This window comes from Podarcis cretensis, assembly GCF_951804945.1.
Source record: "Podarcis cretensis genome assembly, chromosome: 18".
In the NCBI taxonomy this organism is placed as follows: Eukaryota; Metazoa; Chordata; class Lepidosauria; order Squamata; family Lacertidae; genus Podarcis; species Podarcis cretensis.
In genome coordinates, this window is record NC_137188.1 from 13507022 (window position 1) to 13525580 (window position 18559).

Here is an 18559-nt window from a genome sequence, read left to right on the forward strand (position 1 = left end):
TCTAAGATCACAACGTTGCCATTCTTACAAAGCTCCCCCTCTTCCAGAAGTGTCACAAAACCTCCCCACTCCACGTTCTCTGACCCATCAGGAGGCTCTCCACCGGTCCACACATGCTCCTCAAGTTTCTCTCCATCTCCCTTGTGTGTCAGGGAGACTGGATGTGGGGCTCAAGGGCAAAGCAAAGGGGGGCAGGCCTGACCCCTCACCTCCTCTCCCCTACTGCCTCTTGTAGACCAGAGATATCGAGCGAGGGAATGTGCAGAGACCAGAATTTGGATTGCCTCCCCTCACGGGATGGAGTCATAACAGAAGGGTAGCACTACCCTGAGAAAAATAGAAAGGAAACAAAGTTTGGGGTCCACATTTGTCATTTTATTAGATCCACTTACCTCTGGTGGTCAGTCGGGGTTGGACGTCCGAGATCTGGAGATGTCAACCAGGAAGGGGGATTGCAGCCTAGCTGTGGGTTGGCCAATGGTCGTCTGGACCTCGGAGAAGGGATTCCTCAGGGGTTGGGCCCAACTGGCCAATATTCATCACTTTGGTCCGTTCCCAGTGCTGGGGGGGGGGGGAAATGAGGCGTCCCCCAGCCTCCTTGTGATTTCACTGTTAGATCTCCCACCATCCCTTACTCATATGTTTTGCTTTCATGCTCGACCTTGCGTCGGCCGCCATATTCGGGGCCAGGCAGCACTCCCCCCCCCCCACTTGGCAAATCGGCTCGTGGTTTTCGCCTACAGCATAGCAATCATCACAACCGTGCGCGGTTAGGCATTGGGAAGAAAGGTTTTCCTTGCCTTCCACACGACTGCGTAGTACACAGAGCCATTGCTAGTGTTTTGTTGAAAATATTGGCACTGAACCTGATAACTTCTCTCTTTCATCCTTTGGGAAAGGGGTCTGCTTTTGTTTGGGTAAGGGACCAAAATGCAACTCAGTTAATTTTCTGGGAACTGACACACCGTGATAACGAATTGCCATTTAGCGTTGGGGAATATGCGCAGCTTTGCAGATTTGGAATACAAAAACCTACCTCTTCCTCAAAAAAGAGAAAGTTAGGCTTGTAAGGAGGGGAAACAGCTGAAACTGGAGAAGTAGATTTCAAGGGCAGAGCGCTCTCTGCTGGAAAGAGTTTTTTATTTGAAGGAGAGAGAAGAGGGAAGTTTCTAATGTTAGTTGTGGAGCAATGGCTGCAATTGCCAGTTGCCACGGTACAGAATTTGGCTGGGGGAAAAGATTCAAAAACGGCTATTAAAGGACTTCCAATTTTTAAAGAGCAAGGCACTTGCTTTCGGGATAACCTCATCTACCAAGTTATTGAAGTTTGGACTGGTTGCACACAATCTGACACACAAAAGGTAAGCACTGTTCTGTGATCCTCAGTGTGGCACTTATGCCAGCTTGTGCCCACTGGCTCCTCCTATGGCATCCGGAAAGGGTTTCGGCAAACCATCTCCTCAAAACTCAACAATGCACGAGTTTGCTCTCCCTACTCAATTCCTCTTTCTGTGGCTCGGCCTCTCCCGCCCCAAACAAGCCCATGTTCCCCTGGATGCCAGGACTGGGCAGCCCTCCCCTTTCTGAACAGAGGTGGTACAAAAAGCTTCTCTCGGTGAGTCGGCACCACCATGGCTGAGGTGGGAGCCTTGTCCCCCAATGACTGGGGAGTGTGCCTGCATCTGGTTTGGTATCCTCCAGCAGCCCGTGTCCTGCCACACACCCCAGGGTGCCAGCGGTGCCCGCCTGCCCCCCAAAAGGTTGTGGCAACCCCAAGCGCAGTTCTACCTTTGCAGAAACCACACTTCTCACGAAGCTGAAATTCGAACTCTAGTATGGACTGCCATGTCCACAAGCATGTGAAGCAGGGAATGCGGAACTGGCTGCAGAATTTATTTTTTACGATACGATAATCTTTATTGTCATTGTCCCATAGGTAAAGGTAAAGGTACCCCTGCCCGTACGGGCCAGTCTTGACAGACTCTGGGGTTGTGCGCCCATCTCACTTAAGAGGCCAGGGGCCAGCGCTGTCCGGAGACACTTCCGGGTCACGTGGCCAGCGTGACATCGCTGCTCTGGCCAGAGCCAGAGCCAGAGCCGCACACGGAAACGCCGTTTACCTGCCCGCTGGTAAGCGGTCCCTATTTATCTACTTGCACCCGGAGGTGCTTTCGAACTGCTAGGTTGGCAGGCGCTGGGACCGAGCAGCGGGAGCGCACCACGCCGCAGGGATTCAAACCGCCGACCTTTCGATCGGCAAGCCCTAGGCGCTGAGGCTTTAACCCACAGTGCCACCTGCGTCCCTGTGTCATTGTCCCATACAGAACAACAAAGTTGAAATTGAATTTTTTCTCGAGAGAAAAGAAGGGGGGGGGGAGCAAGCTCAGCAGTAGGCCCCCAATGCCAGAGGCAGGTTAAGTAAGGTGTGTTTTGTGTTTGTGGCGCGGAAAGGGGCTTCAGCAGCCCTGCGCTCCTTAGCTTTCCTGCAACAAGCAGTCTAGCATCTATTTTATACAAAGTCAGAGATGTTATACAAGCCTGTTCAACGTGTGCAAATTATGCCTGGCAGTAGCTAGTGTCACCGTTTTTAAAGACACAAGTATCGGGACACGGACACACACACACACACACACACACACACACACACACAATCCCAACCAGGGCTACGTTCACGCTCACAAACATACTTTGGGTGGTGCAAAAGAACAGGAACAAAAACCCGCAGCTGTTCTGGAATTAGCTGCAAATCCTGCATGCGATTTGGTTAGCTGCATGCAGGAGGACAAGTGCTATGGATTCAGGTGTGTGTGTGTGTGTGTGAGAGAGAGAGAGAGAGAGAGAGAGAGAGAGAGAGAGAGAGAGAGAAGGTGCTCATAGCTTCAGCACTATTCCAGAGGCGTCCAGACTGGAGACTTTCTCGTTTTTGTTTTTGTGACATGGGCTTTTCAACATGTGGTGGTTGAAGCTTCCTTTTGGGGGTGTCAGACAGGGCCGGTCCAAACCATTTCAGCACCTAGAAGAAGGGAAACCCAGCTGATACCCTCCACGAAATCAGAACAGGGTACAAGGGGGAGCGGTTAGGGGATGCTTGGCATCGTGCGAGAACCTCAGGCTTTGTTTTATTAAAAGAAAAAGAGGTTTGTAGGCCTAATGGCTGCAGAGGTGCAACATCACCAGTGATGTCTGCTAAAATAAATCAGAAGCTAGACAGGTGGGCAAGTAAGGTTTTCAGTTGAGGGTGAAGTTCGGTTGACTATAAAAAATAAAAATCAGAATTGTGCAAATCCGCCTATCGGAATGCAATATTCATCTTTCTCTAGCACAGGTTTTGGTTTGGGGCAGATTGCACACATCTCCCCTCACTCTTGCCCAGCTGCCGAAAGTTTCAACAGGACTCCCAAATAAAGGAATTCATGGTGTTGTGTCATCAACGAATCGCAGAATGTTTCCGCTCCTGGTTCTCGGGGATTGTTGTGTGAGAGAAGCCTGCCTTTAACTTTCCCTGCGACGAGATCCCCAACTTTAAATGTCCAACCAAGCTAGCAGGAAGCCTTGGGTGTGATTTTCTGAAAACGCCAGGGGCACTCAAAAGACAACGAGGGGAAAATTCAACTGCGGCTTAGACATCTGGATAGCAGCGTCATACTTTATTTAAAGTAAACCCATGTTAAAAACAAAGTTAAAATGAAAAAAGTGGTACCTGAAAAATAAATTATTTGATATAAAACAAAATCAATAACTTAAAAACACGCTAAATATACAAAAAAAAGTCTTAAGCATATATACTGTACAGTATGGGGGGTGGGTGGGAACCGATCAAAAGCCTTCTGTTTGCACAGGCAGACGACTTTATTAGAAAAAAGGGAAAAGAAAGGAAAAAAATAAGGTTACACTAGAGATAATAGGGAAGCCGAGTGAGACCGAGGGAGGGTGCCATTTACAGCTTACTGAACTCGATCGCAAAACTGGCATTAATGGTTGCAGATGGCACCCGCCCTGAACGTACACGGACTACTTCAACTTACGGGCGAAAGGAGAGCTGCGTCTCAACATAAAAGCTCCGAATATCTTTCCACTGTTCCTTCTTAAAATGACCTCGTGGGGTGGGAAAGTTGCTCAATATACGGCGAAGCGTTTTTTTTAAAAAAAAACAAACGAAAAAACAGGGAAAACCAAAACCGTTCTCAGCGAGAATCCTTTTAACCTTCCTTCGGAAACGTTAGCACAAATAAAGCAATGGCGTTTTTTATATATATATTAAAAAAAAGAATCGAATCCGGCTGGGTTTTCGTTAGCGTTAGACGAAAGTATAGAAACTCCACGCAACAGGGGAAAAGAAAACCAAACCAAAAAATAAATTAAATTGAAAACAGAAACGAAACGGAAATTTTCAGTAAATCTATAAAAGGAAGTTGTCAGTGGGATGTAAGAAGGGTCGGCAGCCCGGGCAAAGGCGTGCCAGTCCCTGCGTGTGATGTGGGTTCACACTTTGCTTGCCATACTAATAATAATGCTTCTTACTTTTTTAAATCATGCACTGGGAGAAATAGAAGAGCTTATGCTATTCCGGAAACGGATCGTTTGCACTACACAAAAATGATAAAAAGACGTGGCAGATAGAAGTGTCATGTACCCGATTTTGGAACTTAAAAAAAGAAAAAAGCAAGCAACGTTGATCGTGAGCTGTGATTTCTTTTTTAAAAAAACCACAACAAAACCTTCTATATTACACCAAGCACCCTTTTAAAAAAGCAGGAACAGGGTTAATGAAATCCGCAAATTTTCATTATGCCTGGGGAAGTGGGGACGACCGCTCCCACAGCAAATTTCCATATATGCAAAACTTTTAACTATTAGGTTCGATCGTTTGGCTTGTACCTTTCCCTCCAGTGGGATTTCTGAAACTGGGGCAGGACTGCGGGTCACTTAAAAGCACTGAAGGAACGGGTGCAGCTATGTCCTGGCTCAGTGACGTTTGCGGCTGCAGGGGAGCTAAATCAAGGTGTGTTTTCTTATTCAAGAACTCCTCGTCCGCAAGAAGTTGGGAGAGGAAGATGCAATGTTTTGGGGCTGGAGGGGGTTGGTCTGAGATGGATGGGCTAAACTATCATGAAACAGAAACACACAAAACACTCATAATTTGGCAACATTATAGGGGGAACGTGGAAATCGCTGCCAATCGTTCCTCTTAAGACATGCTTCACGACATGGTTTCCAAAAAAACACACACAAAGCCACTTGTAGCTAACTGATCAAAGGGCTCAATTCATTTTCTTTAAGTCAGGGTGGAAATATTGAGCGGTAAACCTCAAGGACATGAAAATGAGGGAGTTGTGCAAAGCTTAACCCTGAGTGCCAAACAAGCCCTTTGAGATAATTTGAGATCACCATCTTGTTAGCCCAACAATGGGAAACTCTTTTAACAGCTAATGTAATAAGCCAGGGAGATGTTTGCACTGAATATTTCGATTTCTCTCAGGGAGGAAGGGCATTTAGTTTGCGCCAGTCAGCTTAGGAGTCTTCTACAAAATGGTTGCTGTGTTGTTCCCCAGCCACCAAAAAAGAATTGCAATGATAAGCAAACCTGCTTTACCTTTTTTTTTTTTTAAAAAGGAAACCAAATCTGTCCCTGTACAAATTTGCATTCCTTAAAAAAATAAAGGGAATCCAAGACAGCTGGCCGACCTGAGATTATGTAATAGGCTACCACATGCAGGAAGTATTCCAATTACACAAATTGACTTTCCCTGCCATCTTTATATTCTGGCGCGAGTGATGGCTTTTGCCAGCTTGGGGTGGGGAAAGCCTTTTACTGCTGCAGCTTAAGCCAGCGATTCCGTGAAACGCAGTGGCTCAGGCTCCCTTTACCCAGCTCAGTGTGCGCTGGCGGGCTTTGCAGAATTGGGTATGGCACCAGGAGGAAGCTGTGGGGCGACAGGAAGGCATAGCTTTAAGCATGGACTCCACAAAGTGATCTTTATTTCCTTGCAGGGCTTCGTGGATTAAGAGACTTCTGCGCCCGGGACTGAGAGCAGGTCCTTCCCTGAGAGAAGAGACATGTAGAAGAAATGAAATCCAACAATTTGCGATCTTATCGAGAACGGGCCCTAATCCACTTATTTGACTGCTGTCGATTCATATTGATGGAGCGCACCTGTAGCTCTCGTTGAGATCTGCATGAAGGCAACTCTGGAGGGTTAAGAGGCAAAGCTGCGATATTCGCCCAAGAGGAACTCAAGCTGGAACTCAACGAAGAACAAGAGGATGCTGTTATTCCAGGATGAGACAAACACAGAGATATTTGGCACCTTTGGCAACTGATTCCATTTTGGGGAGGCGGATGCTGTTTTACTGCAATCAGATTTTCATGAGGGGGGGAAGCAATCTAATGAAAATACAGAAAGTAACTTCAGCCATACAGTAAAAGAGCCCAATGTTGTGATTACTTAGGGGCTTTGAGATAACCCTCTTTTTTTGTAGGTCTACATCAGATTCGGAAATGGACTTCCAATGCAGTTTTGCCCTTGCTGGGAGCCCCTCCAAGCATTTCCTGGAAATTTGCTTCAGAGTTCAAGAGCTGCTGCAGACCTGCCAGGATGAACACAGCATAGGAGAATGTGAGTCCTGGGAATTAGGTTTGGGCAGATGGCAACCGGGACAAGACTCCGGGAAGACGCAAAGTGAAGCAGAGAAAAGGTTATAAATGCAAGGACCACGGGAACCTACAAGATCCAAAACTGAGCTTCCTGATTGGACCAAAAATTCCGTTATCTGAATGGCAGAGGGGCACAAATATAGGAGGAACAGAGCAATTCCTGACAAGCTACGACCACCCAGCGTATAAAGTACAGCGCTTTCCATACGAAGCGGCATTAAAAGGGGAGAAACGAAGAAACATACATTAGAGGAGTTCTTAAAGAGAGAAAACGACGATGCCACAAGGACATTCGCTGCTGAAGACTTCCAGGTGACTTAAGAGGGCTCTGTAAAAGTAGCTCTGAAGAGCTGCCTTTGAATGCTAGTGGACATATCCAAGAACGCAATCCATTGGAAAAGTGTGCCTGCATGCCAACCCCACTGAAATTAAAGCATAGATTCCACAAGAGGGTTATTTGGGTTTCAGTGAGGTGTGCAAAGGAGAACTCCAAACTGAATTGTGCCCTCGTACTCTTGAGAGATGCCCAGGGACTGCAATAGAGAGCGCATTACCTAGCAGGAGTTCGCAGTGCCACGTCTTTAGATTCCAAACAGCTGAACTGGGTCTGAATAGGGTATCAGGTCAGTTCCCAGTTTACAACCCCAACATTTCCTGTGGGAATGGCAAAGGGACACTGGCAGGAGAGAGGGGAAAGGAGCCTGTTCAGGAAGCAAAGGCTGAATGAATGCGGTTTGTGGTCAACCGATATTGAGAACGGCACACAGCAGAGATGTGGATTGTCTTGGGACTTTGAGAAGTCCACGACGACGACGACGACGACGGCAAAACACACCAAGCAAACTAGCAAGGAGGCTTCTAGTTCGAGCTGTTCTGTAAATTCATCTTGCTGGATTATTTCCACAGGCCAAAGACTTCTTAATAATCAGAGCATTTCCAGAAAGATGCCGGAAATCGCGATGAAAACCTCCAAGAGGATGGGGAATTAGGGAAGCCGTTATCTAGAGGGTCTGCTTAGTTTGTAAGAGAAGAACATCATTGTATGTGTGATGTACATCTGAGACCTCAAGAAATTGGTTAATGAGGTGATGCACTCTCTCAGAAGCCAAGCAAGTTACTTGGAATGGGGTTAATTAGCTTCCTGATGAAGATATGCAAGGGCATCATTTCCTACAAAGAACTTGCCTTTGCATAACGAAGATGTACGAGAAATGTCGCAAGGTGTACACACAAAAAGCAGGGATGCAACACATCATAAGGATACAGAAATCCCAACTCCTGAGCAGGCTGGAACAGCACTGTTATGAAAGACGGCCCACTCAAAGCCAGGAAAGGGCCCGAAATCTCCCTCGGAATTGCAGCTTGCAGGCTTTGCCAGCAAGTCCATTTTCTGACGGCAGATTTATGGGCGTGGGTGGTGCAGCCAGTCTGAGGCAACCCTCCCCTGCTGTGCCAGGGGGCTGCTCCAAGTCCTCTTGGCCAGTCCTCAGTGCGGTGGCAGAGAATGGTTGTGGTGTGGCTCTAGATGCAGGCAGCCTTGGGGCAGGCTCCAAAAGAATGGAGACTGGGGGAGGATTCCAAAATGCAATGACCAAGCCCCTCACCGGGCATGCACAAGGGGGCTTCCCAAACGTGGTATGTGGCAGACTTAAGTCATTCTTAGGATTCCCTTGGGCACAACCTTTCTGCTTTTTGCACACTCTATGGACCTACTGCCTACATGTTTGCAGAAAAACTATTGTGCCCTTACAAACCCTCGCTATGTCAAAACTGGTTGCAGAGGATTCGTATATGTAAGCCCTCCAAGTCTCCTAACTGGTCGGGTTTATCGTTGTGGCACTTTAGAAACACCAGATCGTTCCTACTGGGGAAAAGAGCTGCTGTTAATCTTTTGTGTCGGATGCTGTGTAATATGGAGTCGGGGTTAAAAATTAAAATAACAAACCAAAACAAAATTTGAGCAAAACCAAATCAAATTTAATTGGTCTTAAATGCAAAAGTAAAAACAAACAAAAACACAAAAAAGCAAAAGAAAATTAACAGAAAACAGTTTCAAGGCAGCCTGCAGAAAACTCAGGGGATTAATTAAAATCGTATAAGTCTACCCAAAAAAAGGGAAAAAAATTATTTATTTTCTCTCTTAAATCTCTACCTTCCAAGTTTTAATGTATTCTGCTGAGAGTTCAAATATGTAAAGCTATCGTCAGAACAAACCCCTATTAAAATAGTGGGGGAAATCGTCTAGTACTTATTAGAAGGGATGCAAAAAAATGACAATGCTCAAATGTTCATTAACAGCTTTATATATATATTTTAAAAAAAAAAACCCTAAGGATGCAATAATTCGAACTAAAAAATTATATTTGAAAGGAAGTTAATGTTAGATCATGCCACATTTATCTGACCAGAACGTAACACAATACGATGTGCTACCTGGAGGTACGAACTCCAAGGAAGTGGCAATGCTGGGTTTGGAGTTTCATTTTTACTCTGAAATCTTCCCAGAGTTTCTCTGAAACTCTTTGGTCCATTCTTATTGGAAACTGGGCTTTTGAAAGTGGGGGCAGGGACGGGCTAAAAAAGCTGTTCCAATTTGACATATATTTAAAAAATGCGCCTACTGACCAACGAGCTTGGTCAATGGTGTTAACTGAACGCTGGCATGCTCTCGTTTACCAGAGTCTCTTTACAGACAAACTTTTCCGCTAACTAAAAGTTCCAGTTTCCAAGCTTTGCGCTCGGCTACCGGGGGCAAAGTTATGTTGAAATGCCCCAGTCCTGGCAGTGAAATCAACAGCTAACCTTTTAAGGGAAAGGAAGCCTGGCCGTTTTCAGGGCTGGTCTGGATTCTACTTGGTAATTGTTGATATATATATATAGATGTATGTATTATTATTTTTGGCTCGGGGACAAGGTCATGAAACAGAACCATCTAAAATTAAAAACCGATAAAACAATTGCAGGACTTAAAAAAAAAAAAAAAAACAACCCGAAACATTTGAACATGTTGGTGGCATCCCAAGAATATATAAAAACCCTTTTATCCCACTTCTCAATTAGACTAAAGACAAACAACTTTCTTTGTGTGAAAACTGGCGCAAAACAAAAAAAGAGAAGAAGAATCGAGTTGTACACTAACGGAAACAAAAAAGAAAGAAAGAAAGGTTTCAAACTTTTTCCGTCACTCGGTTATCTATTCCATACAAAAAAAAGAAAAGCCACGAGCGAAATTATTTGTGGGATTTGTTGGTTTTGAAGGAAACCTGCAAGATTTTGTCCCCCAGCCGGTAGCCGTTAAGACTCGCTATGGCCATGGCGGCTTCTTCATAGTTTGTCATTGTCACAAAGCCAAAGCCTTTGCACTTGTTGGTGTTGAAGTCGCGGATGACTTTGACATTAGTCACCGCGCCAAAGGGGCCAAACATCTGCCAGAGGATTCCCTCATCGGCATCTTGGCCGAGGTTGTAGATGAAGATGCACCATCCCGAAGAGGAGTTTCCTGGGACATTTACACCAGAAAGCCCACTCATGTGATCTACACCCATAGGAGAGAACCTACCAAATAAAAAAGGACATAAAATAGTTCATGTAAACAAAACAACAAAACAAAAAAAGTCAGTTTCAATCAAGTTCAAAAAAAAAGAGAAGCTCATCGGGGAATTAAAAGGTTAGGAGCGCTGGGCCGGGGGGGGGGGGAGAGAATTCAGAGCACCTGGGTGCTGCGTTTTTGCAAGAAGACAGGGTCTCCCTGGGACGCCTTAAAGGCTGTCGGATTTGGTGCGGCGTCAGCATTTCGTGGACTAGGCCCTGCTTCGTCAGATGCGCTGTTTTTTTAAAAAACGATTTGTTTGCTTTTACTTTAACTGGTTTACATGCAGCCCTTTTAGGGATACAGTGGAACCTCGGTTTCCGAGCACCTCGGAAGCCCAACGCCAAAAACCCAGAAGTAATTGCTTCCGTTTTCGAACGCGCCTCGGAAGTCGAACGGCTTCCGCTGCATGTTTTAAAATTTTCTCAGTGGATTTGGCCGGCCGCTCATTGCTCCTCGAACTTTCGGAAGTCAAACGGTCTTCCGGAATGAATTACGTTCGACAACCAAGGCTCCACTGTATAATCATTCATAACTGTGAAACATCAAAACACAGAGGCATTGGTTAAAAACCAGGCTATACACCCCCCACCAAAAAAAGATTGAGCAGCAATAATATAAAGACATTGAATAAAAGCAGTACATAAAAAAGCAATGAATTAAAAAGTGGCCTGAAATAAGAACCTTACGCTTTTTCTAAAAACATTTTCTCTAAAAAGATGGGGTTAGGAGGTGCTGTCCACCGTCGACCATGGAATTCCCTCTCTCACACACAGAGCTACATTATGCTAGGAGTGTGAAAGAGACCCACAATCCTGATTGTGAAACCCACAATCCTAGGACCACATGATGGAAATCCACGATTCAAATTGGGGCTGTAGATCTCTTTCGCGTTACAGGCATTCAGTTAGCATTGCAGGCTGCTAACATAACCAAGATTTGCTGTTTTATAAATGGGCCACTTTATTCTTTGCCTAAACACCCGTACTTTTGCTTCTGCCCCATGGATTTCACGACTTGTTTGCATCTTGTTATGCATCTGATGAAGCAGTGGCTCTAGTCCACCAAAGCCCGGCCGCAGCAAATTTACTTGTCATCTTAACGATGCCGCCAGTCCCTCTGCTGTGTTTTACTGCAACAGACAGAGGCAGCTGCCCCTCTAGAATTTGCCAGGCTGAAAGCCATTGATCTACCAGGAATGTTTCCTGCGCAGGTCCCAGCAAAATGAACCAGAGCAGGCTGGGCACAAACTGCACTCAAGCTGCTACCACCCACACCAGCAGGGCTTGCACAGACATTTTTCGGAGGCTGTGCCCTGCGCATTGTCAGGCTTACAGTCCTGTCAGCGATGTCAGAGGGTGATGTGGAGACACCCTTGGCAAAGGGCTTGTGCCTTGCCCCCTGCGGACCCCAGCGGTCTGTCTCCTCAAGTGGCACTCTGAAAGGGCCCACAAGGAGCACTCGATATTGGGCAAAAGGGCTTTGGGCAGGCTTTCTGGCCCCTTCTACATCATACATTTCTACGACTTAGATCTGCCATTTGAGCCAAGCGACCTCTTGGTTCAGAGTGTTCAGTAGTCGGGAATGAGGCAAGTGGAGCTGGACGCACAGGGAGATATTAAGGCTCTCATCCTCCTTCCCTAGCAACTCTGCCGTACTGGCCACCCCGTTCCCAATAACGTGAAAGGAAACTCTCTGCTGTTAGGCCTGGCATCTTTCTAGCACACAGCACAAAGGGCTCGTTCCCCTTTCAGTTCGTCCGTGACTCTCTCACAGTTACTTATTCTCCCTCCCTCTCAGTGGCCTAGGTTATCTGCAAAGTGACCCCCCTGGGCTTGACCACCTGAACCTGTAGAGCATATGATCACGGTGTGCTTTTCTAAAAACAAAAACAGGTTATGTAGGACTGCTTTTTCTGACAAGACAAAATAATGCATCCTTTATGAAGCAAAACCAAAGGGCACAGCGGCTAGCAACTATTTGGTTGTGGAAGAGTAGCACTGCAGGGTTTTTTTTGGGGGGGGGCATTGCTACACACTTTGTTCTTAAGAGGAGCATAGAGAATTGCTTAGCCAAGTGATTATTCAAGGCACCAGGCCCATACAATATGGCCACCGTTTGCCGCTAAGGATCAGTTCAGATGATCCTCCAGTCTGGAGGATTGCGACTGAGCCACTGATAGACACGATCCCTTCTCCTCTCCCTTGGCGGATTCCCTTCTGTTTCCCATCTGGGTTAGCCATGACGTGTGGATACGCTGACGCCGACAGGCTGTGGTGAGCGCTTCCCCTCCAAAACCAGAAATAGGCATTTCAGAAGGAGGCTCAGGAGGAAAGCTCTAACCACCGCCCCCCAGATTCAGACATGGCAAACATGAGAAAGGGAAGTTTGCATTTAAAAGTGTTTCGTTCTGGGCCCTGCCACGCCATAGCTTGACATATCATCTGAATTGAGCCACTGGTTCCGACCCCGAGCCAGTTACAGTCAACGTTTAGGGCTGTAGCACTGTCAGAAACATTAACACAGGTGGTTGTTTTGTTTTTTCAGGGGGTGGGGACCATCATCTTACATGGAAGAGGCTGAGTACAGGCAGATAGAAGAACATGTATTTATTTAACATGTGACAAGAATTCTACGACAAGAATTCTGAAAGATACCCATCTGACTCTACACTTTTGGAGAAATTAAAAAGAAAAACATGCAAGGGATTCACTGAAGAAGCAACTACTAAGAAGGAGTTTACAACAAGCATCGTGTGAAAAATGAGTAAGGACTTTAAAAAAAAACAACCAACAAAAAAGGACACATAAGCAAGTGAAATAAGAAATCCAAAAAAACAGAGGAACAGTAAATTAGGAGAGGGCCATCTTGACAGCACGACTAGTGTTTTGTTTTGTTTTCAAAAATGTGTGTATGCCTAAGTTGTGGTAAATGAGGTTCTCGAAAGTCAGCTGCTGTAGATACAGAGGATATAACTAGCTTTCCAAGGGAAAAATTATACCCCAAACAGAGCAAGTTATGAACTGAACTGTTGCTTATTAACTGCTGCTATTAAGTCTTTTGAAGAATGAACTACGTATTAATGGTTTTTAAAAGGGTTTTTTAAAAGTAGCTGATTTAGCGGTGCTGGGCGGGACTCAGCAGGCTAAGAGTTGTGAGAGATCTTGCTAGCTCATTCCCCACTCAACAGAAGGAGTGACTTTTCTGCATTATTATTGATTTGTCTTTTCTGTACGAAACTTACAGGTTGTAGGACTTGGCCCACATTACGGGCTTGAACTTTAGTGAATGGTACTTTATCAACAATTAAGGAACTGCTAGTATTTCTGTGGGACTTTTTGACAGGGCAAAAGCAAATTCTCACGCTGTGCTCCGAAGGACGCCCGGCGCCGCTTTAAAGATTCTCATGGCTCCTCAAGAAGACCAGTAACCATGAATGAGATTCCCAGGAAGTCGCCACATCTGAGAGGCCCACAAACAGAAATTGGCTCATAGCCAGCCTGTTTGTACTTGCTATCCGTCCCTTTCCTCAATCACTCTGGTGTGCAAAGGGGGCTAGACGCAGAAAGAGGAACTGCTCTCATTTGTACTAGGATGTGGTTAAATGGGGGGGGGGGTGACCAGCACTGCATGCTTCAAACACACTGGGTTTCAGGGTCAATTTCCCATTTAACTCAGGTAGCAAGAGCTGGATGTGGTCCCTCTCTGCTACAGCCACTGCCAGTCAGAGTAGACAGTGCTAGACTAGGTGGCAGCTTTGCTTGTGTATCTGCTCTCCGGCTTTATGCAAGGAGTCAGCCAGCTCCAAGTTGAGGATTTGTTTATTTTCTCCCAAATGAGGCTTGTGATCAATGACATCATAAAGGAAAAACTGAGGGAACTGCAATTCCGTTCTGGACTGCAGAACTGCACTGCTACACACTAGGGCTAGCGCAACAGGTTTTGCCAAATGAGAAAGTGATAGAAAAACCTTCAAGGGGTATTATGTATGGCAGAGATGACTGTATCCATTACTGTGAAGTTTCAAAGACAAGGCGAAGGCTATTGAACCTTGAGATAAGAGATTATATACTCTTTCCACCAGCTACAAGGAAAGTTCTATTCTAATTTTGTTTTTTAGACTGACTTAGGTCTTTTGGATCAGGAACAGATGCAAATAAAGCACATATTAAATTGGTCAGCAAGTAAAAAGCAGCAGCTAAATTTATGAAACTAGTGTTAGACAGAAAATAATAATATATGTATATATCATCAATATAGGAAACATTTATTAATAGGGGGAGCTTATCAATCTTTTAATTATGCAACGAGAAGAATGAGTGAAAATTTTATCTGCTATTTAAGAAATGGAACTTTTCAAGCGCTATCTTTTTTTAGAAGCAAGAACACCGATGTGTCGAGAACACTTTAAAAACAAAAACAGTAATCAAATAGATGGCTTTTGTAAGAACTGAACGGGAAATGAAAGTGGGAAAGTGTGAAGAATGGTTTGGGGGGGGGGAGAATAACTATCAAAAAACGAAAGCAAACCACAGTACAAGGGATGAGTTTGTAGCCTGTTAAAAGTATGTTACTCCCTAGACCTGGCTGGTAAGTTTAAGTTTCAGAAATATCTGAACAGAATCCCAATTCCTAACACTACACAAGGCAAAAGAAGTTATGTTTCTCCAGCAGCTTCTTTTGGGGCGCAGGGCAAACCCAGCTATTAAAAAGATCTAGGCCTTAGGTCCTCAAGACGCAAAGGCAACTGCCCAGGGTGGTCTGTGCCGTATTAACCTGGCACAGTCCATCATTCTGCTGCAGTTAAGTGCGGCTGAAATCAGAGGGTCAGTCTTAGGCAGAAAGTAGATACAATGCAAGCAGCACAATAATATTATGCATTTTGCTTCAAATTCAGCGGAACTTCTTCCCTGGCAGGCAGGCATCAAATTCCGGGCTTAGGCTGCATGAATCTCTCCTTTATTTCTATTTTAAACACAAAAATAATATTGGAAAGATGAGAGCTTGGGCATTAGTAAAGGAATGCCGTTATGTGGCGTGCCTAATTTGGACTTTTCTTCTGAGTAACTACACACCGAAGGATTTGGGTTGTAAGCAGGGGATGGGGAAAGGTTTCCTAATTACGCCTGCCTTGCCAGACAAGGGGTCCTATCTGTCAAAGCAGCAATGTGTTCTTTTCTCATGAGAGCAGGAGTCTCCATTCTGCTTTTCTTTATTAAGTCGCATTCCTGTCTCCAACCTGCTTCCCCCAAAATTAAACGTACTGATCTAACTTAAGTGCTCAGTATTCCTCCCTCAGTTCGGAAGTCTAAGATTAATACACTTTATTACAAAGGACACGTACACACGTTTCCTGGGAAAGTGTCTTAACTGCACACCCTCTTCCCTTTTAGCGCTGTTCCGCATGGTATGCGCATTATAACCTCAACTGCAGAACAAACCATTGCTTTTGCTTTTTCATTGCCGGTCTGCAACAACTGCCTGCAAACCTGCGGCTTTATTTGGGGTGCTAACCCACAGGCAGGCAAAGTTCGTTTGAGGGTTCTTAAAAGATCACAGGCATTTGTTGCTCTCTTATTAGCCGTAATCAGGACTGCGGGGCATGCATTTTAGATCTCGGAACCAGAGCTGAGGTTACTGCAATCTGGTTTTATTTATATTGCCTGCTCCTCTACCCCCAGCCTTACAATATGTGTTTTTTATACTTCTATAAACTACCTGGAGCACTATTTTTAGTTAGGAAAGCAGTACCAAGTAGCAGAACAACTCTGGCCTGGAATGTTCCCGAATGAGGCTCTGCGCAGGTGTGGAACCCATTAAGCGCAGCTGCACAAGGCCATTAAAAAGAACAAGTTGTTTTTAAAATGACAAGAAACCTTTTAAGCAAAACAAAAAGAAGAACAAAAAAAAACTTGCTTCGGCAATTTTAGAGTATGAAAAGAAACAGGTTTTTACATGCTTCAGAATACTGTTTTAGCGGTACTGGAATTGCACCATATGAGAAATAAGTTCATTACAATCAAGTACCAGACCACCCCATTCTTGCAGAATTTTTTTAAAAATGCCATCTTTTGACACACTGTTGTGAAGCATCAGATCAGACAGACAAATTTTCAATCTTTATTAACCGGGGTGGGTGGGGACGGGGAGGCCCTGGAAGGCTTTTTAATCCTCTATTTAATTAAATTCTATTTTTTGAGGGGGGAGGGAGTGAGATAAGAAGAGAGAAATCTGATGGAACAGAAATAAGAAAAGAAATGGACATCAACAATGATTACTGACATACCGTGGGAATACATATTCATTTGGGGGGACAGAAGCACTCAACTGCCATTAATTTTGAAAGATCTTTTTTTTTCAGAACTCTCTAAAGTTATACAGAATGAACTTTAAAAAAAAAAAAATCTAATGGAAGAAGTTGGAGGTGCAATTGGGACCAAGCTGATGGGTTCCACGTGAACTGTCAAGAAATATTGGGAAAGAGTTGGTTAAAGTAATAACAGAAATCACTGGATACAAATTTTACATTGAATCCTATTGCGACCCCTCCTTTTGGGATATCCAATATAACGCTGCCTACGGCTGATATAAAGGCTTAGCTAGCATGGAATACCCCGGGCAATATAATTAGATAAAACACAGTAGGATTAGGCTGTATGAAGGTAGGCAACAAGAAGTATTCCAAGAAAAGTGGTCTTTATTGACTAATTATCGGAACAAAAGCTCTTCACATACTGTTAACCCTAGTATTTTGGAACGGATTAACATTTATGTCGGTGTTTTACTCCTCTCCCTTTAACTATCTACTGGAAGTGTTTCGCCTGGTGATGAGCAGTAATGATTTTAAAACAAAAAACAAAAACAAAAAACAAAAAAACAAAAAAAAAACCAAGAGAGGCAGAGGAAGAGAGAGAGCGAGAGAGCAACACACAGCACAAACCTCCAACCATGTCACTCTCTTCCTAACCTACCTGAATCTCTGAGCCTGGTGGTGGACGGGACCCCCGAACCGTCTGGCCGGGGAGTGGTACAGCTGCGACAGCAGTGCTACGTTTTTGTTCTGGTTGGGGTTGGCGGCGAACTTCACCGTGATCGGTTCGGAGGAGCCGGGGGGCTTGTGGCCGTTGAAGTTCGAAATGGCCTCTTCGGCTTCCGAGCGCTTGTCGAACCGGATGAACGCCACCCCTCTGGACAGACCTTGAAACCGAAGCGACAAGAGCACAGAGTTAAGTGCGTCTCCTCCGCTCCCCCAAATGTGCCCAGGTTGCCTGGAACAAGGCTGCACAGCAATGGGAAGGGGGGGGGAGGAGGAACAGAATCCAACCTCCATCTGGCTGCCTTTTGCCAGCCGGCAAAGACAATCCAACTGCCTAAGTACCTTCCATAAATCTCATGTTCTATATCGGCAGCTGGTGCTTTTGATGCACTTCTTACAGTATTTTATAACATGGTTTTAAAATGTTTTCACCCTGAGCAGTGCACAGGCGCTAGAAGAGTGCCACGGAAATCTCTATGCAACCAGAAATGTTCAGCATGTCCCCAATTTGTGGACTTTGATGGGAGATATAAAACACTCGCTTAACTTGACTTTGGCAGAGGCAAGTTCCTAGAGAGAGCACATGTTGTTGCTCAGGATCTTGGAAGGGCTCCCAAAACGAACAAGATCAAAGCGCTTTTTGAGTGAGGGTGGAATCGTATTTGGTCAACCACCTAACCTGGACAAGAGTTCAAAAGCTATGCAAATGGCCTTAAGGAGGTTCATGGTTCGATATGTCCAATGGAGGGATCTCCGAAACAGCAAATCTGTTCCAGTCATGGAGGTGGTATTTCAAGAGAGTCATCACTAGGGGAAAGTGCTCACAAGCAGAGTGAATTATTAAGGGGGGCTGGCCACCTCCACAAACTGTAGCCATACCGCCCTGCTAGCTAAGGTAAGAGTGAGAGGGGGAAGGGGGGGGGGAGAGTTTCCAAGTGACACATGTGATAGCCACTCTTGTGCAAAAGGAGCCAGTCAAAACTCCAGAGCTTCTAAAACAAAACCATCGCCGCCTTTCACACCTGTAGTTTGGTCAACCAGCACGCGCGAGTTGATAATGCGTCCAAACCGTGAAAACATGTCCTCAACATCTTTCTGTGTCATTGTCCGCGGCAGTCCGCTAATGTACAGGTTTGCGTCTTTGATAACCTCAGAGCTTGGGCGGGCATATGAAACCTAAAAGGAAAAGGAAAACCACTGGTTGGGCATGTGAATTCATCAAGCGTCCCTCCAGAAGTTCTAGCATCAATTCGGCTTCCTTCTTTTGCAGTTGCTAACG

General features: G+C 45.2%; 1 protein-coding gene and 1 long non-coding RNA gene across 2 annotated transcripts in view; one reads left to right on the top strand and one right to left on the bottom strand.

Moving 5' to 3' along the window:
• Positions 1-1907: 1907 nt before the first annotated feature.
• LOC307207291 lies at positions 1908-3010 on the top strand. Its single transcript, XR_013834613.1, has 3 exons — positions 1908-1948; positions 2335-2817; positions 2868-3010. It is a non-coding gene; the product is annotated as an uncharacterized lncRNA (long non-coding RNA).
• Positions 3011-3632: 622 nt separating this feature from the next.
• The window catches only part of ELAVL1 (ELAV like RNA binding protein 1), a 28001-nt gene continuing 13074 nt past the window's right edge, over positions 3633-18559 (bottom strand). The window contains exons 4-6 of the mRNA XM_079960874.1: positions 18303-18456; positions 17216-17441; positions 3633-10210 (exon numbers count right to left, since the gene is read on the bottom strand). Of these exons, the coding sequence (XP_079817000.1) occupies positions 9886-10210; positions 17216-17441; positions 18303-18456 (705 nt within the window). The 3' untranslated portion in view covers positions 3633-9885. The remainder of the gene's footprint in view (positions 10211-17215; positions 17442-18302; positions 18457-18559) is intronic.